At 60.6% G+C, this 27,301-nt stretch overlaps 2 protein-coding genes across 2 annotated transcripts in view; one reads left to right on the top strand and one right to left on the bottom strand.

Annotated features, from left to right (window-relative positions):
* Positions 1-27,301, bottom strand: part of LOC119108008 (neurobeachin-like) — a gene marked incomplete at its 5' end in the record, with an annotated part of 139,363 nt that overhangs the window by 37,602 nt on the left and 74,460 nt on the right. The window contains 1 exon segment of the mRNA XM_037231593.1: positions 2,276-2,393. Coding sequence (XP_037087488.1) covers positions 2,276-2,393 — 118 coding nt within the window.
* On the top strand, positions 15,359-18,515 carry LOC119107211 (protein mab-21-like). The gene is made up of 2 exons (XM_037230606.1): positions 15,359-16,281; positions 18,017-18,515. The coding sequence occupies exons 1-2, from the start codon at positions 15,403-15,405 to the stop codon at positions 18,269-18,271; spliced, it is 1,134 nt and encodes a 377-aa protein (XP_037086501.1). The 5' UTR covers positions 15,359-15,402; the 3' UTR covers positions 18,272-18,515.

Raw genomic sequence — 27,301 nt, 5'->3', positions numbered from 1 at the left:
CGATAACACGGAGCGGCTGCAGTAACACGGAGCGGCGGTAACACGGGGCGGCGGAAACACGGGGCGGCGGAAACGCGGAGCGGCGGCTGTAACACGGAGCGACGGCAGTGTAACACGGAGCGGCGGCGGTAACACGAAGGGACGGTAACACGGAGCGACGGCGGTGGTAACACGGAGCGACGACGGCGGTAACACGTAGCAGCGGTGGTAACACGGAGCGGTGCCGGTAACACAGAGCGGCGGCGGTAACACGGACCGGCGCCGTTAATACGGAGCGACGGCGGTGGTAACACGGAGCGGCGGTGGTAGCGCGGAGCGGCGGTGGTAACACGGAGCGACGGCGGTAACATGGAGCGACGGCGGTGGTAACACGGAGCGGCGGCGGCTCGGAGGCCATCTCCGAGCCAGCTGGACAGGGCCGGCCGGGTGCCGCGTCAGCCAGTCACCGTGTTTGCTGTGGCCCGCCGGGTAGTCACTGGTGGATGGGGAACACGACCCCGGCCGGGCCAGACGTCACGTGCTGAGCTGGACAGGTTCAGGACCGGGCCGGAGCTCAGATGCTGACCAGGACAGGTCCAGGACTGGGTCAAAGGTCAGATGATGGCTAGGACAGGTCCAGGATCGGGGTGGTAATCAGATGCTTGGCAGAACGGGTTCAGGATCGCGGTGGTAGTCAGATGCTGGGCAGGACAAGTGCAGGATCGGGGTAGTAGTAGTATGCTGGATAGGACAGCCCAAGGCTGGGTCGCAGGTCGACTGCTAGCCCGCGAATACCCGACCAAAGCGACAACTAGAAGACGGCACCATTCCAAGACCACTGCAAAATCCCATGGGGCTGCATCAGCCGCGGTGCGTGATCGTCTGGTAGCCAGCGTCCACAGCTCTCCCGTGGGAGTACGAGTCCGAATTTCGGTTGCAGCATAGTCTCGAGGCGCCTTTGTCACCCATGTCATCGCTGGCACTCACTGAGGCAGCTCGAAGAGCCGTGCGTGGCGTTCCCGTAAGAACAAGAGATGCTCCAATTCCCTCCCCTGCCCGGCGCGAGCGCCCTCCAGCAGGTTTCTGCGCCCAGCGTTCGCTGCACAGCCCCATCAGCGGCCTTCGTCAAGCCCGCCGCCCACAAGACATCACCCGTGTCTCCCGCGCGGTGCTCCGCCGAACCCATCACCGCCATCCGACAGAACTGCGCGGTCCGGCCGGCGGCGCGCGTAAAAACCGCGCGCCGCCGGAGGCCGCCCCGGCGCATAAAAACCGCGCGCTGTTTGTTTTTGCCGCGCCGGCCTGTCCGGCGTCCGGCGCGGCGGGCCTGGGTGGGCTCGCCGGGCGCGGCCGTCGCCGAGCGCCGCCGTCACCATCGCCACCGCATGCCCGGGACGGACGGAAGACCGCGCGGGCGGTGGGCAGCGGGGTATCAGAGACGACTCAGCAGGGGCGGAAGCCACGGGAGTCGTCTCAGGAGCCGGACGTCACTCTGAAAGGTGGGAGGAGTGGGCGCCGCTGGGATCTGACATGGACATGGTCCGAGACAGGCCGGTCGTCAGCTCGGGATCCGCCTGGGATCGGGCTGGAGCTTCGCACCGTTGGATCTGGACCCGGATCCGGAGGTCAGATCCGGAGCCGGAGATCACCGAACGTGCTCCGGACTATTTGTCCGTGTCGACGCGGCAAACTGCGCGGAGCACGCGTCCGGACAGCGCTCACATGCGGCGTGAGACCACCGTCACCACATTCTCCGGACGCCCTGGCCCAGCCACTCTCCGGACACCCTGGCAACAGCCACCGTCACCACATTCTCCGGACACCCTGGTACTAGCCACCGTCACCACACTCTCCGGACACACTGGTGCCAGCCACCGTCACCACACTCTCCGGACGCCCTGGTGCCAGCCACACCCTCCGGACGCCCTGGTACCAGCCACCGTCACCACACTCTCCGGACCCCCTGGTGCCAGCCACCGTCGCCACACTCTCCGGACACCCCGGTACCAGCCACCGTCACCACACTCTCCGGACGCCCTGGTACCAGCCACCGTCACCACACTCTCCGGACACCCCGGTACCAGCCACCGTCACCACACTCTCCGGGCGTCCTGGTGCCAGCCAGCTCCACGATGGCCGCTGCATAAGCTGGTGAGCGGCCGAGCCTGCCAGCTGCGGCGACCGGTTGCCTCCGACTGCGGGTGTTGGGGTGCGGGTGCACGGACACGGTTGCGGGTGCGGGTGCACGGACACGGTTGCGGGTGCGGTAGCACGACCCGCCGGGCGGGGCACTCACTTCTGGAGGCGAGGAATATCTCGATGGCCGTGTTCTGCAGCAGGTAGCGGCGCGAGAAGATGGCCCGGATCTCCGTGAAGTGCCATTTGCCGTGCACGTGGTCACAGTAGCGTAGCACCTGCAGCAACCACAGAGACAGTGACATCAGACGTCAGCAGCGCGGGGTCAGCCGTGGGCGATGGCGTGGCGCTTCGCTAGACCGGTGCCTCGTTGACCAAACCCATTAACTACAGGTTTAAGCGATAAGAAAACAGCGCAATCATGTCTTGTGAGAAATCCGTAATGACCACACGATCGAATGTTGAAGGGGGCAGCCCAAGTGGGTGCACCGTGCTGCTGCCTTTAAGACATCCGAGGGATCAAGGCAGTATATTTCCGTCCTAACCTCTTCATGAAAAGATGCTTGCATTCAGCAAAATGCTTAAGATTCATGTAAACAAACCTGATATGTAGATGGCATGCGCTCTCTTTCCACAAATTCGACATTCGTTAGATTCCATGACATCGTTTGATGGGTGAGCGGTACCAAATCAGGGCGTGTCATCGAATTTACTCACGACTGAACACAAGCAAGCAAACTATCACCTACCCAAAATTACTTAATACGTCACGTGAATGTTTCTCACCAACTCAACATCAGCCATAACTCACGCGTGACGTATCAGTACGAGTCCCAACAAGCCACATATGAGCTCGCCGGAGCCCATTTGGTTAAGATGGCGTAGCTGCTAGCAAAATACCGCAGATGCGGTCGTCGAATTCCACAGAAGCTGTGCGGCTGACATTCGTTAATCAAAGCTGACTTATGGAAGAGCTCTCTCCAACCCAACCACGCATGCACGGGTCCACTGTCGCGAACGTAACTTCTGAACTGTTCCGGAAATGACCATAAAGCAGCCTGGGGAGCGCTTCCCGACTACACCACCCCTGCACCACACGTGACGGCGGCCGGTGAGCCCACTGCCCGAAGCAGAAGCAGGCCAACCAGCAACGACATGATAGTGCGACGATAGCCGACAACAGTCGACCCATTGCACCACCTGCAACACTAACCAGATCACGCCCGACAGCCGAGTCGTGCGAGAGGGGAGGGGGCACATGCGGGAGGGGGAGTAACGAGCGGCCGTAAATCCTGCGCCGACGAGGTGGCAGCGACGTGCGGAAATGGCGCCATCGACTCGCTCGTAAACCGAGCCGTCATTACCGGCTCCGAGAGCGACGACGCCGAGCGGCGGCGCGGCGGGGCTGATGCATTACACGGTAAGTGCGGCATCGCTGCGAGATGGCCGTAGCCATGACAGATCTGGCATTCTTGGCGAGCCGCCGCTGTACAACACAGTAAAGCGACGACGCCATGTATCGTCACGCGGGAGCCGAGCCGACGTCGCCACTCTGATGGCACTGAAGACGGGCGGTCGGCGTCACCAGATGGCAGCGGTGCCGCCCAGCGGAGCTCCACTGCTGGAGGAGTGACGCCGCCGGCCGTCACCAGACGGCAGCGGTGCCGCCCAACGGAACTCCACTGCTGGAGAGGTGACGCCGCCGGCCGTCACCAGACGGCAGCGGTGCCGCCCAGCGGAGCTCCGCTGCTGGAGGGGTGACGCCGTCGGCCGTCACCAGACGGCAGCGGCGACGCCCAACGGAGCTCCGCTGCTGGAGAGGTGACGCCGCCGGCCGTCAGCCGCCAGCTGACGCGCAGGGGCGCCACCGGGCGTGATGTCAAGGAGCTGGAGCAGCTGTATGACGCTGCTGCCAAGACGTTGTCACACACGTCACGTCCGCGTCGTGCCATGGACAAGGTCGGCCGGGGATCAGTCGTTACTTGATCGACAACTCAGGGCAGCGCCCGTTTCTGCCCTACTTCTAAACGAGCCAAACCCGCAGAGGGGTCAGTCCTGCCACATGCCGATCAGGCCGGTCCCAAGCCACGCACATACACCCTGGCCCTTGCGCCACGGTCACCCGCCAGTCCATCGCGCCCCCTTCTGCTGGTCAGCATTTTCTGGAGCTCTACAACCAGCCCGGAAAGGCCCGGTGAGGATCGACACCCCCGGCTCACAGGGCCCACTCTGCTGGGGTGTGGTCCAGTGAGGAGCGACACCCCGGTTCCCGGGGCCCACTCTGCTGGGGTGTGGTCCAGTGAGGAGCGACATCCCGGTTACCGGGGCCCACTCTGCCAGGGTATGGCCCGACCCGGCCCAGTCCCGCCCCGCCCGCTGCAGCCCGACCCGACGGGTCCGGAGACCGACGCGGCGGGTCCGTCGAGCGCCGCCCGGCAGGTGGTGGGCGGCCCGGTGCGGCCGGCCGGCGGCGCGTGGCTGGGCGAGCGGGCCCCGTCCGTCCGTCCGTCCGTCGGCGGGCCATTAGGGCGCGGCGTTAATTCAGCCGGGCCGGCGCCGATCGAAGTCCGACGACAGGCTGATGTACGGCCGCCACTTGATGGGATTGGGACCGCCCGCCGGCCGGCCGGCGGCACGTGTCGCGGTGAGCTGCCGCCGCGGGCGCCGCGCCGCACCGGATCACTCGGCCGGCTCATTACCGGCGCCGGCGGGGGCGGCCCGGCCCGGCCCAGCCCGGCCCGGCCCGACCCAGCCGGCAGCACGCCGTGCTGAACATATCGGGTACCAGCAAACGGTACAGAGCCCACCGCGTAAGCTGCCATGGCTTTGCCTGTGACGGCGAGCCGACAAAGGCCTGGCTCGCCGAACGCGGCCTGAAAAGTTGCATGCGTCCCCCGTCGGGTGATTCGAGCACCTGGCTGCAGTATGAATACCGGCTACCAGGCTCCATGGGCCAATGATGGTTTGAGCCAAACCGTGGCTGCCGACGTACGACAGATGCGTTGTAAAGCACGCCAAGGGCGAGGAATGCTTCACAAACACTTTGGACGACGGCAAAGAGGACGTTTCGTAAAACCCAAGCCGGCTCATTTACCAGTTCAGTGCCCAAGCAGCACTGCCATGACACATAGTGTTGCAGTACCGCTGCCGACGACTTCGCTACACGCCAAAGCTGCTGTGCTCCTCCGCGGACACGGGGTCCAGCCGCCGCGCTCCTCCGCGGACACGGCGTCCACTGCTGCGCTCCTCCGCGGACACGGCGTCCAGTCGCTGCGCTCCTCCGCGGACACGGCGCCCAGCCACCGTACACGGCGTCCAGCCACTGCGCTCCTCCGCGGACACGGCGTCCACTGCTGCGCTCCTCCGCGGACACGGCGTCCAGCCGCTGCGCTCCTCCGCGGACACGGCGTCCAGCCGCCGCGCTCCTCCGCGGACACGGCGTCCAGCCGCTGCGCTCCTCCGCGGACACGACGTCCAGCCGCCGCGCTCCACCGCGGACACGGCGTCCAGCCGCTGCGCTCCTCTGCGGACACGGCGTCCAGCCGCCGCGCTCCTCCGCGGACACGGCGTCCAGCCGCCGCGCTCCTCCGAGGATACGGCGTCCAGCCGCCGCGCTCCTCCGCGGACACGGCGTCCAGCCGCCGCGCTCCTCCGCGGACACGGCGTCCAGCCGCCGCGCTCCTCCGCGGACACGGCGTCCAGCCGCTGCGCTCCTCCGCGGACACGGCGTCCAGCCGGGCCGCGTCGACACCGGCCGTGAGAACCGAACGCCGGCCGAGTCGGCGGCGATCGGGCCCATCCGTCAGCGGGCGGCCGCGGCCGGCGCCGCATCGCATCTGCATCACTCAGTCGGCCGGCCGGCCGCAGACCGGCGGGCGGCGAGATTGCTCCCGCCCGGCAGTCGCGCGCCGCACGCCGACCGGAGCCGGAGTGCGGGGAGGCGAGGCCCTGCTCCGGCTCAGTGGCAGAGCTGCTCAGACTTCTGGCCGGACGCGGTGATGCACTGAACTTGTCAATTAGCAGTCGTCTCGCCGAACGACCCGACAAAGGTTGACTGACAACAGCATAATCCGCTGAATGACGCCAGTGCTCTTCAGCCATTGTGCGCCAGTAAGCGGACCCAAACGACGGACACACTGGGGGGACGATTGGTGATCACCAGGTCTCCGTCAAGCGCAGTCTCCAGGAGCCGACGGCCGCGTCTCCTGCTCTCGTGCCAACACGGCAGCCTGGTACTGACAGGCACCCATCAGCCGTGCCATCAAGCGCGAGACTGACGCGGCCGACGTGCGAGGCGCGGCACAGACCCGGCGCGCGCCATCCGCCGCTGACAAACCGCTCGGCGCCGGCGCGCCCGCCCGTTTAGCAATCGTCCATCCCACGGTTCACCGGTACCGGCGGGCCGCGCACAAAAAAGCCGCCGTCTGGCCGGCCGGCCTGCGCGGCGGCCCATTCATTACGGACGCGGCGCCAGCATGCTGCGCGGCGCAGCATCGGCCGACGCTCAGGGGGCGGCGGCGGCGGCGGCGGCAGCGGCGGCAGCCTGGCGGCAACGGCAGGTTGTCGCCGGCGGCGGGACGTCTGGCCGCTGGCGGCCGCGGCGCTGGGGCCCAGCTGAGGGCGCTGGGGCCCAGCCGGCTATCCGAGCCCTGGCACGACCTCGCCGTGGCGGATCAGCTGCCGACGCCGGACCACCCGCCACGGGTCGCGAGGTCATCCGCCGAGCCGGCGCACACGCAGCGGCGCGGCGGGTCCACGGCCTCTCGTGATATGGCGTCGGTGGGTGGCGGCAGGAGACAGGCGCACAGCCAGCCGAGGGAACCCTGTCATGTGTTTCTAGAGGACGAGACGACTCTGCGTGGCCGGTGACGACGGGCAACTACATCATCTGCTCCTGTTATTTCCTCCACAATTATCCCAGCACCCGGTCCCTGTACCAAAGGTGCCCGCATGGCGTCGACTAGCCGACCTTGACTTTGACAGCAGTGACCACCGGACCTCAGAAATGTGCCGGCCGATAACCCATCATTAAGAAGCATAACTGTCACCAACGTTCAGCCCTGAATAAGACATTTTCCGGACGTATAACTTTTATGCGTACTCGAGAGAAACATTGCTGCATACGCGTCTGCACGTGTGCAGCCACAGCGCCGCCAGCGCCGCTGGTGTGACCTATCTGGACCGGCTCCGCAGGGCGGTGACCGGGCGGGCCGACTCTGGGTCGGGGCCGGCCGGGTCCGGTCCTGCCCAGCGCCTCTATCTGCCGCCCGATCGCCGCCAGGTAGCCGGCGATCCGGGCGGCGATAGGCGCCGGCCGCTCCAGTTCCGGTGCCGGCGCCGGTGACAGACGCCGAGGGAGGGGGCGGCGCCACCCCCGACCGGGGCCCGGCAGCCGGGTCCGGGTCCGACGCGACGCGCGGCGACGGCCGCGAGCCGTCAGCGGCGCCGGCCGCCTGCCGTTATGGGATATCGTGGACAGATGAGGAGCCACGAGTCGTACCTCGGGTCAGCTCCAGATATGGTCGGCACCAGAACAGGCTGAGTACGCTAGGGACAAATACACAGCTAGAATTACACCCAGACGCGATGGCTGGATGGAAAGTCATGACACAGCGGAGACGCAGCATACAATAGAAAGATGGCACTGAGAGGGAGAGAGAGGGGGAGCGAGGGGGGCGAGGGGAGACTCCGTGCGTCTCACCCACAGGCCGGCGCCGTCGAGACACGTCCGAGCCTCAGTCAGATCATATCGGCCCGTTTAGCCGTCCATTTAAGCCGCGATAACATCAGCAGGACAATGCCGGCCGGGCCGCACAAAGGGCGCCCATTTTCCGGGCGGCCGGGCGCCGAGCGCAGCGCCCCGCCGCGCGCCGCCGCCCGCACAAAGCGCCCACCTGTGCGCCCGTCACGTGGACATAATGCGGCCCGACGCGCCACAATGGCGGCGCCCGCCGCCCGGCACAACCGCGCCTCGCCGTTACGCTTTCTTCGCATTCTGGCCGACAACTGGGGCGTGCCGAGAATCAGCGGCCCCCCAGCGGTCGGTCGGCCGCCGCCACGGGTTGCGGTCGAGTGTCTGTTTGTGGGGGGGGGGGGGGGGAGGGCGTCGAGTGCCATCTTGTGTGGCTGAATGATCAAGATATAGTATGATTTGAAGATGCTGATCTGGAACTAACTGAGGGTTTGAAGATAAGTGTCGTATTCTGAAAGCCGTTGGTTGTGATGGTAGGATGGACTCGGGATGAAGTTGGATTTATCTGTGCCTGCCTCGTAATGCGCACAGTACCAGTGTTACAATTCGGAGACGCGATGGGAGCGAATATACGGCTGCTGCGCCAGGGTGAGTTTTACCCGCGATTCGACAAAGATAACCCCAGAGCAGGGCCGTTATTAGCATAACCAGTATCGTAATGGCTTACTTGGTACACGTGGGGCAATGGGAGGGCAGGCGCGATGCCTTCAGAAATCCGTGAGTCAGCTACCAATCAGAGCCCTCAACAACCATGACCGCTAGACTGGTACGGAAGCGAAATGCGTGGTGTCGGTGTGTGCGCATAAGTCGTACTGGCATGAACCACTGACCGCTAGACTGGTACGGAAGCGACACGCATGATGTCGATGTGTCCGCATATATCGTACTGGTACAAACCACTGACCGCTAGCTAGACTGGTACGGAAGCGACACGCGCGGTGTCGATGTGTCCGCATATGTCGTACTGGTACAAACATCCTCAGACTTGGGCGGCAGTTGCGTCTGACCCGCTCCCCACAGTCCATCAGACGCCACCGTGGTCTCACCCCACGGGCCTCGCCTACAGGGTAGAACACCGGGCAGACGTGGACTTCCGGGTCAGAACGGGGCTTCGTCCGCCGGGTCAGTACAGGGCTTCGCCTAGCGGGTCAAGACAGGGCTCTGCCCAGAGAGTCAGAACAGGGCTTCGTGCTCCGGGTCAGGACAGGGCTTCGTCCACCGGGTCCGGCCAGGGCTTAGCCATGTCCTAACCCGGTCTGGCCTATCCACGGAAGAGCACTGCCTTAGCGTCGTCCGCGGTGTTCGCTCACCCTGCAGTGTCCCGGCGCTGGCTGAGGTCATCCGAGGTCAACCTGAGGTCACTGATCCCTCCGTCAGCCAGCAGGCCACACAGCCCGGAGTCGGAGTCGCCCGCGCCCGCCGTTCCCACCGAAGTCCCCCAGCCGCAAAGGACCAGTCCGCGGCAGCCGACTTCGGTCGGGCGCCTGGCGGCGCAGCGGGCCGGCCGGCGGTCGGCGGCGCGTGCCTCGACACCTCACCGTCCCCGTCGTCACCGGAGCCCGCTCGTCCGTCGCCGGCCAAACACGGCGTCTCGTCCGGCGGCGTTTTTGCTCGCTCTCTGGTCGGTGATTGGACCGAGTGATGACGGCCGGCGCCGACCCGTGACCCGCTCCATAAACACGCGGCCAGCGGCTGCCGACCGCCCGGACTCTCCCAGACACTCGCTCGTCCGGCGACGAGAGAAGAAGCCGGACAGCGCCGGCGCCGGCCCCTGGTCCGTCTGCTTCTCCCCCCCCCCCCCCTCCTCTGGCAGCTACACCCCGCTCGCGACCGTCCCCGGCCGCCGCTCGTAAACGCGGCGCCGGCCACCGACACAAAACAGATGTCAAACGCGTGCTGCAGTTACGGCCGCATTTTTGCCGAATAAAGTCCACGGGCGCTGGTAATTTATGCATTGACAGAGCAGTGGCCCGGTCGTAACTCAGCGGCGGGCGCTCGCAAACGTCACGCTAATCCGGCCATCCACTCACCGTCTGGCGTGCACTGGCGAGCTGGCCGACGTGTGACAGTGACGCGGCCTGCACGACGCGGCACGGCACGGCACGGCACGGCACGGTACAACACGGCACGGCACGGCACGGCACGGCACGGCACGGCACGGCACGCACGGCCGCCGACTCCCACCTGCCTACCCACGCGGTTTCAACGCGGTCGCCGAATGTCGCGATCGCTCGCGCCTCGGCACAATCCCTCAATCCTTCATTAGCGACAGGCGTAAATAATCCCGCGTGCGCTAGCAGGCTGCGGCGCGCACGCGGTCGCAGCGGCGACGGACGGGAACCGGCCCTGTCCGGACTGGGGAGGGAGCGCCGCTTCCAGCCGATCACCCGTCGGATTAGGGACGCCTTGTGGACACCGAGCTGGGAATCGCCCCCAAAAGGCAGCTCCGTGACAGGGTAAATGCATGTTTTGGCGGGATCATCGCATTGCACGGGCATCACAACGGTAGATTTATAGGCGGCGCCGCCGCATGACAAGCTAAGTGCAGCCCCTTTGCGAGATGCCCGCAGCCACGACAGATGTGGCATTCTTTGCGACAGGTTGCCGCATAACACAGCTCGTGCAATATTCTTGCCGAACCACAGCCATAACACAAGTGCAGCAGCGATCGCGATGGCAGCCACTGCTGACCTCCGAACCGGCGCACGTGCCGACCGTGACAGTGTCCATAGTGACGTCGTGACGACACACCGTGATGTCCACGCTGCGCCGTCACGACCCAGCGAGTGCCGCTGCAGGACAGCGCGCGGAGCCGCGCAGCCAGCTGTGCTGGCCGGCACCCCCGTTTGTCTGGGGCTGGGAGGCAGACGCCCTACCCACAACACTGGCGGGGATGAGCGGAGGTGTGCAACTCTGCCCGACTCTCCCCCCCCCCCCCACCACCACTCCTGTGCTGTCCCAACCAACTTGAAAGTTTGACCTATCCACTAGATAGCTCCCCGTTAAAAAAAACATATACAGCACGTCTGGAAAGTTTATATCCGGCCACCCGGTGAATTTTATCAGGATCCGCTCGTGCCACCGCGTCGACCGATCACACAGAGAACGCCGGCGTTGTCAAGCTACAGAAAACACGAGCTGGCCACGCTCAGCTCACAGGCCGGTGGCCAACTTCAACCGCCTCACACAAACTCACGAAGCCAGGGATCTTGCGCCAGGCACGCTCGGGACGATCGGCTCGCCGTGTGATGGACGCGCGTGGAGGAATCGTATCATACGCATAGCCACGACGCGGAAGCGACACGCGCGGCTAATCCGGCGTATGCAGACGTTCATGCTCCGCTACATGGACCAGGCAGTCCTGAAGCCGGCACCGCCGTGCGGGCACCGACTTCCTGTGTACTCATCCGCAGGTCCGGTCGGCTGATGTGGATATTCCGGCCAGATGTTTGCCCGAAACTGATGACGATCACATGAGCAGAACGCAAAACGTTCTTTTAATGTACCGAAAGCCCCCGGGCGTTTCGAAATAAGTTCACTCAACTCAAAGAAGAGATCAGGTTGGGCTCGGCGCTTGTCACTCGCTCCGTGCCAGGCTTCCAACAGTCAGTACGAGTCCAGCACATCTGCGTCTGACACAGCGGCCCGGCACGGCACCTTCAAACAACGCATATCTAGGACGGACCACTCCCTTCCACGCCAAATCTTGGCAACCAAGAGATGAAAAGGTGAGTCAGGTTCCACTGCGTGAAGCACTTCATCGACTAATCAAGTGAAGTCTTGGACTTCGTCCCACGCACAGCATTACAACAATTGGGGGACATACAACGCCGTCAGTTTAAAATCCGTCTGCAAAGCAATATTTGCGTCTGGAGCGGGTAGCGGCATGTTGAATTTGTGCTGCTTTATAAAGTCGTAGCATATGTTCAGTTCCAATCCAAACAATACTCGTTTCTATGAAAGCCGTTGGGGTGATCTACGAAAATCCTTGCGCTTGGTATTACAACCAAAACGTTGAGTTCATGCTTTTTCGACGGTCCGAGGTGCTCACAAATAAGCTCACCTCAATATACCGGGAGGTACTGGTTAAATGAAGATATCAAGCAGTCACAGTCACGGTCACATTCCAAGTCAGCATCGGAGGCAACGAGTCACATGGTTACATGGTCAGTACCTCCTGATACCATGGTCATGGTCAGTACCATGGTCAGTAACTCCTGATTGGAAGCCGGTTATTTTCAGCATAAAACTCATCAGCTACTTTTAAACTGTTCGGGAAAGCCGCACTTACTCATGTGCAATTCATTTAGGATGCCTCCATTGATTTACATACCTAGCATCCTCGTCGATTAGATCCTATTTTCTAGCACTTCAGCGGAAGTGATTCGTGTGAACGGCTTGCATCCACCTGATCGTCCCACATGTACATTTGCCGTTAATCGTCTTTTCAGTCTCGGTTTCCCTGCACCCTCGCCACATCAGATTTGCGTCACATTGAAATTACATCTGAACGACTGGAGATGACTTTGATCTCAAGGACGCTGATAGCATGCTCATAAACAAGCTAGCAGAAATAGCCCGTACTGATAACGGAAAACAATAGTATCATTTCAGAGGTACAGGAATAACGGCATAGCCAGCAAACGACCCGGCTTCAAGGACACGAACAGCTTACCAGGCAGATCCAGGCAAGAAGGCGTTCATAGGTGCACTAACAAAGCACAAGGAGTGTGAAGTGCGGTCAGGTGGAGGAACCGCACAGCGACATCCTGATTCAAATGCATGAAGTCCTACTTATCAGATCCTGAGTACACAGAGTGATCTGCCTGCACCCAGTATAAGTGTCGAAATAAAAGGTTTGGGATGAAAAATAGCCGCCTGTTACGGACGATTACGTTGTTGATTGGAGTTTTAGGGCGGGCCGACTACTGTGGCCATTTTGTGCCCATACGGACGATTACGGGTTCTCAGTTCTTGGGCCTTCTCGTTATCATGGGCTGCTAGTCATGGAAAGCCTGCATTTTCCGCTGATTTAGGCCTCCATCACGGCTCTGGAGAAGACATTTCAGCGCCCAAGCATCTTTTGTTAGGCGCTTTGGACGCAGTGTTGTACATAATCAGGAACAATGTGTACCTATCTGATAACACAAACCGTTCAATTATCTTACAGCAATCGCCCTGCTTCCTTTGTGCGAGAGAACGCAGTTGTGTGGGGGCAACACTAGCCACATTCACCTCGTGCCACAAAACACCGAGCGCGTTTGAACGGGCCGGCAAATCCGACCCAATGCGGCAGACAACGGCGCCTGATCCGCAGTTGAATACACCAAAACCGCGCAAAATACACTACTCCGGATAGTGTATTCCACGCACCCCTAGATATCATGCTTTCCGCTAATGGCGCTAATGACGTCACGGCTTCCCTTGACCAATGAGCTCCAAGATGGGGGTAACAGCTGGCCTCTGAACTGTCGGGAAACAGGCCGACAGCTGCTGGGTTCGAGACACGTTCAGATGGCTCAAAGCGCTGCCGTTCACATCAATACCCATCTAATCATAACTTTTCACCGGTTCAGTGTAACATCATAGTCCGAGACTACACTTCAGAAGAGCACCTGGAAATACCAGTTCAACATACCAGCGGGTGTTTACGCTGCGTCTACCTTGCAACTTTACATCAGCCGACCACTCCGAATATGCACCAGGACGTAGAGGGGGGGGGGAGGGGGGGGGAGGGGGGGGGGGCTGCGTGATAAAAACAGCAATGACGACGAAGGCGCAGACGCCCATCCATGTAAACATAATTGACATTTCACCACGCTGCCAGTGTGTCGCGATACGGCGCATTAGCATGAGACTTCGTAACATGCGAACAATTCGTTTGGAATCGCATGCAAGCAGGCTGACTGTTAGTCACTTTGTTTGTCAGCTTGTCCGAAGCCGTACGGTCGCAAACCCAAAACCCAATACCTCGCAATATCGCGAACGCTCAAAAAACTTATTCGGAATCTTAAACGAATTAGTTCGAACCTAAGGCCAAGAAGTAGAAAATTCAGGTGCCGGGGGGGGGGGGGGGGGGGAGCTTGAAGTAGATTACGACCAAGCACGTCATATAGTTAATACAAGGCCATCGCAAAAAGTGGGGTCAGCTTTAAATTAATGAAGTCGTTTATTTTTTAATTGCAACATTCGGTGAAGACACGGACAATCAGCAGTCTCATCTGGGCACCTGCCCGACCATTTATGACCGTTTCGTGGATAAGCATCACTGCCAACGACCAAAGCATGTTAAAAAATCGGAGCTTTTGCTTTATTTCACATGCGCTGAAAAGTTCTCACTGCGTCCGTGACTGCTTAGCAAGAGTGTTCCTGTTCGAAGTTCGCCATGTAACTTTTCCTGACAAAACATGACATGACACAAAAATGCTAAAATACGACGCGTAGGTTGGACAGTGTGAACGCAATGCTTCGACAAACGGTGTCAAAGGAACGGCAAGCATATGAAGCGGAGGATGAAAAGCCTTCTGAGGACATGCAATCGGACAGAAGAAGGTCAGGACATAGAGATAAAGGGCACTTTGGGCACCACTGCTAACTGAAGTAAAACTACTCGTTAATGGAAGGGCATATCGGGTTTTGCGGTTAACTCTGTCTACTCACGGCCAAAGGCTAATGCCTCAGTTGATAAGGATTCGGACAGGGAAGGGGGGAAGAGGGGGGGGGGGGGCTCCAATCTGTATGGGAAGATTCACCCTTGGCGGATGCGGACGCCACGCCGAAATGCGGAAAGGTCACCTAAAAATGCTCGGCCGCGTCGACCTGAACGACTTTGATCGTTATCCAAATGCCTCCCGAGAAATCTTGCGAATGTTTAACCAGTGTCCGGGCGTATTTCTACCATTCAAACTTCCTGGAGGGGTTTGTAGGAGACCGTTTCGAGGCTTCAGTGTCTCCTCACTTGGCCGTAATGTGGGCTCTCTGAGCGCCGGAGGGCGTGCCAGTCGCCCCCGAGGACCAGGCCATCCCCGAGACTACCCCGGCGCCACGCGCGGATCCATCCCGACCCACGACGCGTCGCTGCGGTGTCTTCAGCCACAGCGCCGGGCACCGGCCGCCGTGCCGGGTCGGCCGCGACGCCGGCCGACGATGGCGCCGACCCCGCCCGGTCCGGCCGCGGGCGGCACGCCACGCCGCCCGCACTCCATCAGAGGCGCAGCGACGGCCGGCCGACGACCTGTGAGACCGCGCGACGCGTCCCCCGCAATTATTCCCCACGCTATCACTGACTGGCAGATTACAGATCCATCTCACTTCGGAGCGGGTCATTTTTCACGGCGCTCCCGCTGCGCGTGGCGGGGCCGGCGCGCAGGCTCCGCCCCCCGCCGGCGCGCGGCCAATGGCGGCCGGCGGACGGCGACATGCTCCGCCCACCGGCAGCCGACCGGCCGGCCGGGGCGGCCGCCCAAGTCCGCGCGAGTTGCTCGACTCGCGGCGTCGGCGGAGGCGGCGGCGGCGGGGCGCGCGGGTCGGCACGGATGCTGGACCTGGCCAAAATGCCGACCGACGGGCTGGCCCACCTCCCTGCCGAGGTGCTCTCCGCCCAGTCGCAGGCCATGTACCACTTCAACAAGTACTACGCCGAGCGTGTGCAGGCGCGCAAGCTGGCCGTGGCTAAGACGGTGCGCGAGGTGTGCAAGGTAGTGCAGGACATCCTGAAGGAGGTGGAGGTGCAGGAGCCGCGCGTCATCTCCTCGCTCACCGAGTGCAACGGCCGCTTCGAGGGGCTCGAGGTGCTCTCGCCCACCGAGTTCGAGGTGGTGCTCTACCTCAACCAGATGGGCGAGTTCAACTTCGTCGACGACGGCACCATCCCCGGCTGCTCGGTGCTCAAGCTGAGCGACGGCCGCAAGCGCAGCATGTCGCTCTGGATCGAGTTCATCACCGCCTCGGGCTACCTGTCGGCGCGCAAGATGCGCGCCAAGCTGCAGACGCTGTGCGCGCAGGCGTGCGACAAGTCGCACTACCGCGACTGCGTCAAGATGATCGGCGACACGACCGAGGTCAAACTGCGCATCCGCGACCGCTACGTGGTGCAGGTAACGCCGTCGTTCCGCTGCGCCGGCGTGTGGCCGCGCTCGGGCGCCCACTGGCCCGTGCCCGGCATCCCGTGGCCCAACCCCAGCCTGGTGGCCGAGGTCAAGGCCGAAGGGTTCGACCTGCTCAGCAAGGAGAGCCAGGCCGTGCAGAGCAAGCAGAACTCGATGGAGGGCGACGCTTGGGTGCTGAGCTTCAACGAGGCCGAGAACCGGCTGCTGTACGGCGGCTGCCGCAAGCGGGTGCTGTCGCTGCTGAAGACGCTGCGGGACCGGCACCTGGACCTGGCCGGCAACCCCGTCACCTCGTACCACCTCAAGGTACGTCACTGGCTGGCACCTGGACCTGGCCGGCAACCCCGTCACCTCGTACCACCTCAAGGTACGTCATTGACTGGCATCTGGACCTGGCCGGCAACCGCGTCACCTCCTACCACCTCAAGGTACGTCACTGACTGGCACCTAGACCTGGTCGGCAACGCTGCCACCTCATGCTACCTCAGGTACACTGCCTGCTCGCACCACCAGCAGTCCGGCAGACAGACCTTATGCCTCGATGCACGCCGCCCTCCGTCAAAGGAAGAGGAATATGCAATTACAAGAGGTACAAAACGCGCATTTCCATGTGACGCAGAGCAGAAATTGTTTTCCCAAACATTTGTAGAAGCTGCCTGGCCGATGTTTTCAACTAACGACATGCTACATCATGATGGGACCCTGTCATTTCAAATACCAACACGGATCAGTTCAAGGTGTGCCGCTGACTGGAGCCTGAGCGTGACGGGCAGCCGGGTCCCAGCCCGCTTCTCCTCCGCACGGCAATGGCCGAAACCTGAACACGCACGCGACTCCGTCATCAGCATTAACTCGAGTTACGTCCGCGACAGACAACTGGAACTGGGCGGCAGCCACGCCGCCCTATGCCACCACAAGACGCGCTACCTGCTTGCGCGGCCTGCAATCCAAATCGAAGCGTAAAACGGCGCACACACGCGCCGTATGCGAAGAAACAATGTGTGATGAGAGGGACTCAGATGCATATTCCCAAACCCCGGCGCTTAAGTGCAGTTTTCCTGTCATTTGTGGAGGCTGTCTCCCCCATGTTTTCCACTAACGGCATCCCACATCAGTATCCGGGCATCTTCAGCACCAACACGGGGGGGGGGCAAAATCTGAAACAACCCCAACAGGGACACACTCGTAAACAGAAGGATTCGAGATCTCACCACCAACATTTGATCTCCGCCCTCGAACCTCGCCGGGCGCCGGCAGGCCACGACCCGCAGCGTAACCAATGGCCGCTGTCCCCTACTACCCGACGGCAGACATGCTCAGGAGACCGCGCTGTGCTTCAGAAGCCCATACGGTCCTGAACCCAAACAAAACCACACACAGTGGTAGCCTACACGGTTATTTCTGCACCCCACGTCTCGAAAGATGGCCGCCTTCGTCCGCAGCGTGCGGACGTTGGCTCGGAAGCGAAACGGGCGCGTGATACATTCGACAGACCACCGGCTGACAAACTCTCCAGATATCCGCCGCAGAGAGAGGCAGTAACTCGAGTCTCGGACGGTCGCGGAGAGAACCACGCGCGTAAAGAGGGCACGATCGGGCTCGATTCGTCACTAACGGTACGACCCGACGCGCGAACTCTCGCATCAGGGGAACACTGAATACGGCACGGATCATGCGGGGCGTGATGGAAGGTTCGATCGTGTGATCGAGGGCAGCATGACCAACCAGAGTGATCCGCTCACAAGCCGATGGATCCCTTCACGGGCCCTAATCAGGCAACTTATTACGTCACTGTATCGCAGTAATTAGGGCACCGCGTCAACACTAACGTGGGTGCGAGTATGAACCGGGACGTCTCACCTCCACCAACAGCGCTACCACATGACTGAAATCACAGCACCACATCCCAGTCGGCGCAATGCTTTTCTGCCCCTGCGACCACTCAACAGATCCATACCGCACCCCATACCCCGCACCGCCTGAACGGGCCGGCCGTGGGCCCGCCAGCCGGCCGCCACCGACCGCCGCTCCTCGCTCGCAGATCCTGCTGCTGTACGAGTGCGAGAAGCACCCGCGCGAGCTCGAGTGGGACGACACGGCCATCTACGACCGCATCCTGGGCCTGCTGGTGCAGCTGATCTCGTGCCTGCAGAACCGGCGCTGCCCGCACTACTTCCTGCCGGCGCTCAACCTCTACAAAGGCATCTCGCCCGCCGCCATGGACACGGCCGCCAAGCAGGTGTGGCGACTCCTCAGGGACATCATGTTCAACCCCAAAGCGCTGGAGACATTGTGAGGCAGCCGCTTTCGGCGGCGGCGCGGTGTGCCGCGGCCGCGAGCAGTGCCGACGCGTCAGGACTGCGGTCCGCTGCCGCGCTCGCGCGTCACCCAGCCCGCCGTCCAGCGCGCCGTCCGCGCCCGCGCACCAGTGACCGCCCAGTGATCCACGCGGCGTCGGGATCGCCGACGCGCCATCCCGCCAGCCGCCTGTTTTCTTTGTTATTTATTTTCTAGTTGACGCCAATACAGTGATATATATATACCCGTGTCTCGAGCGCGTCGGTCGCCGCGCGGGCCACGAGCCGCGCGTCGTCGCCTGCCCCGCAGAGCAGAGCGAGGGAGCGAGCGAGAGCGGCGGCGACGGAGAGCAGGGCGGCCGGCGCAGCGCCCCGCCGCTCTGTTTGCTTTTGTGATGTATTCGCCGCTGAACGGCCCCGTCCGGCCTCAGCGGGCGGCCGCCGGGATCCCCCAGGTAAAAACGGGCAATTACGGACGGGGCGGGCCGGGGGCGGCGCCCCTCCACCGGCTGATTATCATCACTGAGGAGCGGCCACCGCACCGGCCGGGCGCGCGCGTCCCAGCGCGCTGCGTCGTCGCCGCCGCCGCCGCCGCCACCGCATCTCAATTACACAGCCTCGGACCCGGACCCACTCAGCAGGGCACGGTCCCACGCCGGGACGCATCCCGGAGGGAGGGCTCACCGGCCACCGTCCCGCTGGCAGGTGTCATAGGCCCTCTCCGGCATTCACGAGGCGTTTGACGCAGGGCGCTGAAGGGTGACTGCAACCTCACATTGCTCGCTGAAAGCACACGGGAAACGTCGAGGGGCCGGGAATGGCAGACGGGCGCCGCGAAACAAGTCAGCTGTGCGGAGCCTCGCTTCAGAAATTGTGCGTCTCAAAACCATCTGGAGGCCCCATGCCAGGACAGGAAAGGCTTTATAAAGGATCGCAAGTGATGCTACCTATATGGAGGCGGTGATGATCGCTGTCGGCAGCCTGCCTGAGGGCGCCATCGGGGACCACGGAGTGGGTCAGGTTTCATCGTAAGAAAATCCTCCCTCGTTATGAGTTATAGATCCTCCCGTGTACGAGCCCGGTTGACAAGGGGAGCTGAGGCGGGGCCTTAGCCACTCAGTGCGGCAGCGGGACACGGGAAGGCACGGCAAGGTACGGAGAGACACCGAGGAATAAAGCTGACTGCAAATACAGAAGGAACACAGACGGGGGCCAGACCGGAACGGAGCTGGCAGACACGGAGGAACACACAGCACTGGCAACATGGAGGAACACAGACGGGCTGGCAGACACGGAGGAACACAGACGGGCTGGCAGACACGGAAGAACACACACGATTAGCAACACGGAGGAACACAGACGGGTTTGAACACACGGAGGAGCTAGAGACGAACTGACAAGACAGAGAAACACACAAACGACTAGCAGACACGGATCATGGGACGTAGCCAATGCGGGACCACGGAGGTCAGTTCCCCATTCCCTGATCTAGAAGCTATGGACTAAATGCTGGACGATTTCACAGCACTTCGGCCCAGATTTGCAGGAGTTTCGGGCACGATGCAAGATTGCTCCCCCCTCCCCCCCCCCATCCCCCGGAAGGGAACTTCTGGCCACGTGCTGCCACAGACGACCCCATTAATGGCGGCGGGACATCTTAACGGATTGGCCGACAACAGAGGACACACAGAGGCGGACTGGCAAACACTAAGAGGCACAAGAGCGGGCTGAGGGATATGGTGCGATCCGCGGACGGGCCGAGGACGCGGAACGGACTACCACGGACCTACGGACATGTCGCAATCCATGCACACGCAGGCACACACGGACACAATGGTATGCACGGAGGGACCCATATACAGACTGGCAGACACGGAGGGACTTACATACAGACTGGAAGAAACAGAGGGACCCATATACAGACTGGCAGACACAGGGGGACTCACAAGCAGACTGGCAGACACGGAGGGACTCAAATACAGACTGGAACACACGGAGGGACTCCAGCAGCGGTACACAGACGGCAACGGCAACACGCGCGCGGTCTGGTGGTAACAGCCGCTCCAGCAGCGGTACACATCTCCGGCAGAGCGGGGTGGTGTTTCGGCGGCCACTCTCGCCTGGCGTAACACACACCGATGATCGCTCCTGTTCTGCCGGCTGTCACTGAGTCGATGAGACAGATCGGCGGCATGAGACCGGCCGGTCAGCGCCGGGCGGGCGCCCGAAAACAGCGGCAAAATCGGCCGCCCGATCGGCCCGAGCCCAGACAAACATCCCGGCCGGCGACCCCGGCTCACTGACGGCAGCCAGCGACGGCCCGGCCCACCGACCGCACAACCGCCCCTCGTCGCCAGGCCGCCCGCCAGCCGGGAGCCAGGGCTCGACTGGACGGACAGCCAGTGACGGCCCCGGCCCACCGACCGTACAACCGCCCCTCGTCACCAGGCCGCCCGCCTGCCGGGAGCCAGGGGCTCGCTGCGGGACAGCCAGCTGACGGCCCCGGCCCACCGACCGCACAACCGCCCCTTGTCGCCAGGCCGCCCGCCTGCCGGGAGCCAGGGCTCACTGACGGCAGCCAGTGACGGCCCCGGCCCGCCGACCGTACAACCGCCCCTCGTCGCCAGGCCGCCCGCCTGCCGGAGCCGGGGCCCGCCTGCCGGGAGCCAGGGCCTCACTGACGGCAGCCATGGTGACGGCCCCGGCCCACCGACCGCACAACCGCCCCTCGTAGCCAGGCCGCCCACTTAACCGGAAGCCGGAACTCACTGGGAACGGGCAAAAACGTGCAGTGTCCTTCTCGCACTTTCTATGCCTGATAGACTTTCCCTGAAATCGACCGGAAAGCTTCAAACTGAACACATTGTTTCCAAAAATGAACTAACTATCAGACCTGCTGTAACCGCTCCCGATGCAGTACAACCGTTCTCGGCTTCTTCACTTTTGACTTTTACGCGTCGTTATCGTGGGCAATTCATCACTTTTATTTCCCACTGGAATTCGTTATCCATGCAGATCCCCGCAACGAATGTCCCTAATCGGCATGTTGGTAGCTGACGTCGACGCGGTCACAGTTGCCTGTGAACATCGGTTTCATAATCCTTGGCAAACACGGGCACGATCTCAAGTCCATCGCGGATTATTCGCTCTCATGGCGATCTTCACAAAGAGCAGGGTAACATGCTAATATCGACTGAAGTGGCTGCCCTTTAGAGTTGAAACAATTTGGCGCTTCTGATACGATTGCGAATTAATACAGGCAGACGACGAGCTCCGCATCTTATAAGGTGCAGGAGGCGACCTCAGGGATGAGCCTAGGCTCATTTTCAACATCAGGACTGGTGAATTGCTTGCTCAGGTGGGGAGCAGCTTCACGGTTCAGAAGACATTTCAGGAGATCACAATAATCCATGTCTTGAGGTGTGACTTTCAGTCTGGACAAGAAAATGACGTGTCGCATGCATTATGGTGCTGGCGCGGATAAACAATGCATATGCTGGCCGATGACTACCTTTCTGACTGCTCGTATTGTTTTGTTTCTAGAGTGCGATAATGTTGTTGTTGTTGTCATTGGGATTTTACGACACGCCCAGCTGCTGAGGCTCTCTGGCGTCGCCTGCCTCTCACCCTGGCAGGAAGGGCGGGCACCGAAGGGAATCGAACCCCGTACCTCTGGTTTCCCAGACGCTGCAGTGGTTCACTACAGACGCGTTAACCACTACACCAGCGGCACCCGCAATCAGAACATGTTGACTGTAGGCTGAGTGCGATAATGTGTTATGTATAAGTTTTGTCTGCGATGAAGATCAGCCCTGCCGGCCTAAGCGGGATTTTGCAAATGACAACCCCATTCGCCCTCTTATTGCTGACCCCATCCCCGTCAGTGTCTTATTGAGTGACTGACACCGATGCATTCGGCTGTAACGGTCCTATTGGCCGTAAAACCACCACACTTCACGCTAACCCGCATACGACATATTTGTTTTCGACCAGCTGCCGAGCGGGCAGTTACGGCACCTTCCACCGGCCGGGTCCCGACGAGCAATGGCGGCACCTACCCACCGGCCGGGTCCAGAGAGCAAATGACGGCAGTTACCACCGGCCGGGTCCCAGCGAGCAATGACGGCACCTACCACCGGCCGGGTCCCTGCGAGCAATGACGGACACCTTACCACCGGCCCGGTCCCGAGAGTAATTGCGGACACCTACCACCGGCCGGGGTCCCGCTGAGCAATGACGGCACCTACCACGGTCGGGTCCCCGCGAGCATATGACTACCTACCACCGGCCGGGTCCCGCGAGCAATGACGGCACCTACCACCGGCTGGGTCACGCGAGCAATGGACGGCACCCACCACCGGCCGGGTCTCCAGGCCTTGCCATAGACTGCGCAGCCACAACGCCCTCTGTCAACTACACCTGAGCGGGATATGCGGCTAACTTTCCTTTCTCTGTCGGAAAGTGTGCCTTGTGTAGCCTCCAATCAGGATCTCTCAAGCATGATGGTGCATCACGAGCCGTAGTTATCACCTGACCTGGTTACTACGGTGCTGCAGCGCCAGGTCACAGTCCTCATCCGCACGTGATTGCAAGTGTGGAACAGGCCTTAGCCGCTGGTGAAGGAGGCACACAGTCTCGGCGGCTTACTATTTTGTGAGGCCTTCTCCGAGGCAAAATACGGCAAACTGTGCGGAAAGAGCGAATATGCAACAACCCTCGTATTAATCTGCAACTCGGCAGCTGATCAAAGACATCTGACTTTTGATACCGGCAAGACGGTGCTTTTCACACCACGGGTCGTAAACGCTGAATTACCGAAAATGTAGAGAAGCTCGGTATTTGGATTTCGCTGAAAACCAATGACGGCAGTGACTCAAATCCAGTCGTAGGCTTCGTTTCAGATTTCATGTTGTTTTTTTATCTGCCGGTGGACGACGCTGTGTGGGACATATGTTGCAAACGGGAAGCATGGCATCCAGCTTAGAAATCCAAGTGCACCAAAATGAGATACATTTGAAACTGACACAAAACTCAGTCTAAGATAAACTTATCGTCATTTTTTTAATGACATGAATGCTTGGAATCGTGCAGTGCTAACCCCAAGGGTGGCCGCTTCTAGTTCGCAACCACTTCCAGCCGCTCCCAGCGAGGGGAGCGAGAACAGCGGCGGCGGCTGCTGAGCCGACCGAGGCCCGCAGAAGAAGCGGGAACGGGGCGGAAACGGGAGTGGCTGCTACGGCGGCTGCCGGCGGTGACGGCATGACTGCAGCGTCGCCGGCGGTCGCAGCAGGGACAGCCGCTGTGGAGACGGACGGCCGACTCCCGCCCGGCGGTCGCGCCCCAGCCGACAGCCAGTCCCCGGCGGCCCCAGCCGCTGAGCGCGCGCCGTGCCGCAGCGCCCACGGTGCGCGGCCGGCCGGTCGGCAGGAGCCGTCCAGTGACGCCAGATGTCCGGAACCAGCAAGGAGCTGGCCCGATGAGCGGGCTAGCAGAGCCCGACCTCAACAGATGAGGCAACATATGAGGAGTGTGTAACAGGTGATAACAGGGGGGGGGGCAAAAATGGCAAAAAACAGCTCGTCACGACCATAACTGGCTGAAATGTATTGCTGCATCACATAGCGCATCCATGATTTAATGTTATGTAGTATATTGCTTCCCAATCTGCAGCATATAACTTTGCATCTTTTCCGCCGTAACTTGAGATACGGAGCTGAGTACCAAGACCTTGTTTTACAATGTAAATTGCGAGCCACATAAGCACGCACAGACTTACATGTCAGCCACCCGACGGCACGGAACAGGACCATGCCATGGCCGCACTCTTGGGAACCACAACGGCTTGAGGAAGGGGAAGTAGCAACATTAAAGTCCCTTAATTTCCAATAACTTCAATCAGATTTCTCTGCCTCTTACTTCCCGGAGCATTATAAAACAATTTCTTCTTAATCGTTATTGCTTAGATTCTCTTCATAAAAACGGAAATGCGTCATTTTGCTCCAGTTTGGCCGTCTTGTGGGCGGGGTGGGGGAACGGGGAACCGGGCGTACGACCCGGTTAACCTCCCTTGGATTCGTCCTTGGCCCGGAAGCAGTACGCAGGTTTGCTAGAAGCTGGATCTCCACGTTCACACATGCCGACAGGGGCCCACTCGTGCTGACCCCAATGGTCCAGCCTGCCGACCGATCCCCATCCGTCCTGACCTTCCAACCCTAGCCCGGGAGTGCAGCTCCATCCACCCTGACCTCCAGCGGAGGTGCCGGCGCGGCCGGCCTGCCGCCGCCGGCAGATCTGGGTCTGCGGGCCAGCGTCGGTGGCCGGGCCGAGATCGGCACGAGACGTCAGCTCCAGATGGGGCCGACACATACGCTCACACACACACACACACCGGAAGCGGACCAGCTTCCGTCTGCGGCCGGCCGCCGGCTGTCGGCCGTCCGTCAGCCGGCGGCCGCCGCACCTGGCCGGCCAAACCGACGCCGGCACCGGCACCGGCCGGGGCGCTGTATGGAACGGCACGGCCCTCACGGCAAATCACGGGCCACGGCCACGCGGCTGGGGCACGGCACGACACCGCACGGCAGGGCAGAGACGCACAGACCGGGCGCCGAGCGGTGGCAGCGCAGAGACGCACAGGCCGGACGCCGAGCGGTGGTTCTCCGTCACGCCCCACACAACAAGGCGCGGCGTGCCAGAACAGGCATTAGAGCTGTCACTTTGAGCCAGTGGATACACCACGAACCGGTTCAAAGTCCGCTGAGCTTGTTGCGTGCTTTAATAGTACAGTTTCAGATCTATCTGGACTTTCACAACTTACCACTCGCAAATTGTCATTTCAGGGCTCGTAGAAACATGACGCAATCGTTCAAGACAACGTATTGAACTGGTCAAACTAATAGCCTATAAATTGACCACACGAGATAGCAATCACTTTTCGTAGGTACTAAAACACATAAAAACTATTGACAGCTCAGCAGACAATCAAACAATAACCATCATGCTTACCAAGGTCTCAACCAGCAGTTTTTCAACTGAATCGATACATGGCAGCACCGACACAATGGAACGGTTGCATGGTGCGGCGAGAGACGGTAGAGACTAGTCATAGCGAATTGAGGCGGAAATCCATATCCGAACAGGTGGTGCTACATCAGTTGCATACTGGCTGAGTGTAATGAGGCTCTAGGTTGGTGTACAAATATAACGGTAACTGCATACAAACCACGCAGTCGACTTGCCAGGACCGCTGATAATGTGCCTGCTCTTGTAGCAAATGTTTAAGTGGTGCACGACAGATGTAAAAAATGTGACAAATAGCCGAACGGGTGCTAAAATCGACCATCAATCTGCTAACCTGCATTCGATCATGCCGTGAAATGGGCCTCAATACCTCGAGTCATCAACCGGTTCACTTTTTTCAATTTTGTAACAACATAAACATTGCAACGACTTTGCAGACTATGCGCTCCAGTTCAGCCGCTGCTCCTTTGGACCGAGTCGCCAGATAGTTCTTTACGTTTCCTTCTTATCGGATTCGAAACAAAAATGTTATGCTAAACAGTGGCAAATACTTCAGTGCTTGTGGTAGGTAGGGGGCGTGCGATACTGGGCAGTGGCTGCTTGTTTACTTAGGCGCGCCGGCTGCTGTGATCATACTGGGCCCATGACAATCTCATTTCATTAATGAAGTGCATACACAGAGCAGAATCCGATTTCTGCAAGAAAGGAAGACAGTTTAACCACCATTTAGCAGTTGCGAGTGATCAACGAAACCATCGCTAACCGTAAAAAACGCCGCATTTCGCCAAAAGTAACGTTAACGTTCCCCGGCGAGCTGTGAACCCTGTCAGACCCCGTGGGGTCCGGCGAGGTACACAGCTCCTGTGAGACCGCCGAAGGAGGCACACTGGTGAGATCTGACACGTCTGTCTGACCCCGTGGGGTCCGGCGAGGTACACCGCTCTTGTGAGACTGCCGACGGAGACACATTAATGAGATCCGACACGTCTTGAGCTCAGTCCACGAGTAACGCCTGACCAGATTTGCTGATAGATTAGAAGCTAGGCATACGTGCCAAGGAAACATCACTATCGATCTCGTGGTCTGTTCCCGCGGGCGTATCTTACGCGCGTCGGCCGCGCGTACATTAGCCCTAGTCTGTAACCACTCATCTGCCTTCGCCTTGCTGACTGCGTCACACTTTTCACATCGGTCGCCTCTGCACACGTGCTCAGCTTTCTCCTCGCTTCTCCCGTCTGGTCACCCTGATCATCGCTTTAGTGAAGAGGCCAATGACCTTAGATGGCATGCTCGAATACCCAGCGCGCAGCTTCCGTTGTCACATGTGAAGGCGATTAGTGGGTTTAACGACTGCCGCTGTCTTGTATGCTTGAATATTCAAGATGATTTAAGCGGACATTCAGACCTCAAACATGGCCTTCATTGCGCTGAGCAAGCCGTGGATCCCAAGTTGAGCGGCCTCGGGTACATTTTACACATCACATTTTTTATCATGACGTCACCCACTTTTGCCGGTGTGCGTGCGGTGTGCGTAAGAAAAGCGTGTGTGAACTGACCACTCAAGTGCCGTCCAGCGCCAGTCAGACACTGCTTGTCTCTTCAATGGAAGTGTTTATGGTTGCCGATAGTCCAGTCACATGAGTGCTTACGAACCTCACCTGCCTACTGTGCTATTGCTGAAGTTAAATTCCTATGGTACGTACACGCTTTGAACCCCTTGCAAAAATTACACTCGCAAGCGTCATTGTTTTCCCGCGACATTCTGGCGAGGCGGGGGCGGGCTTTCCAAGTTCGGATACGGTGCAGGGCGGATTTTCATCCTCTCAGAAGTGGCGGGTAGAATGGGACCTCGCGCACTGGGTGGGCCATGATGTCATCGGGACACATTTCTATCCTCAGTTTATCACGGCTCGGCCCTGCCCCTGCTGCCGGGTCAGGTGTTACTCCTCGCATTGTGCAGGCGCTTTCACAGACACCCGATCAAAAAAATCGGTGGTATACCCAGCCAC

The sequence above is a fragment of the Pollicipes pollicipes genome, unplaced genomic scaffold (genome assembly GCF_011947565.3).
Source record: "Pollicipes pollicipes isolate AB1234 unplaced genomic scaffold, Ppol_2.1 Scaffold_6686;HRSCAF=7923_pilon_pilon_pilon, whole genome shotgun sequence".
NCBI lineage: Eukaryota > Metazoa > Arthropoda > Thecostraca > Pollicipedomorpha > Pollicipedidae > Pollicipes > Pollicipes pollicipes.
The sequence above is the reverse complement of the archived record's forward strand: the minus strand, read 5'-3'. Positions and strand labels throughout refer to the sequence as shown.

Excerpts from the sequence above, each read along its gene's own strand:
- LOC119107211 (XM_037230606.1), top strand. The coding sequence starts at position 15,403 with ATGCTGGACCTGGCCAAAATGCCGACCGACGGGCTGGCCCACCTCCCT. Across the intron at positions 16,282-18,016 it reads TCACCTCGTACCACCTCAAG|ATCCTGCTGCTGTACGAGTG; the intron begins GTACGTCACTGG and ends CCTCGCTCGCAG.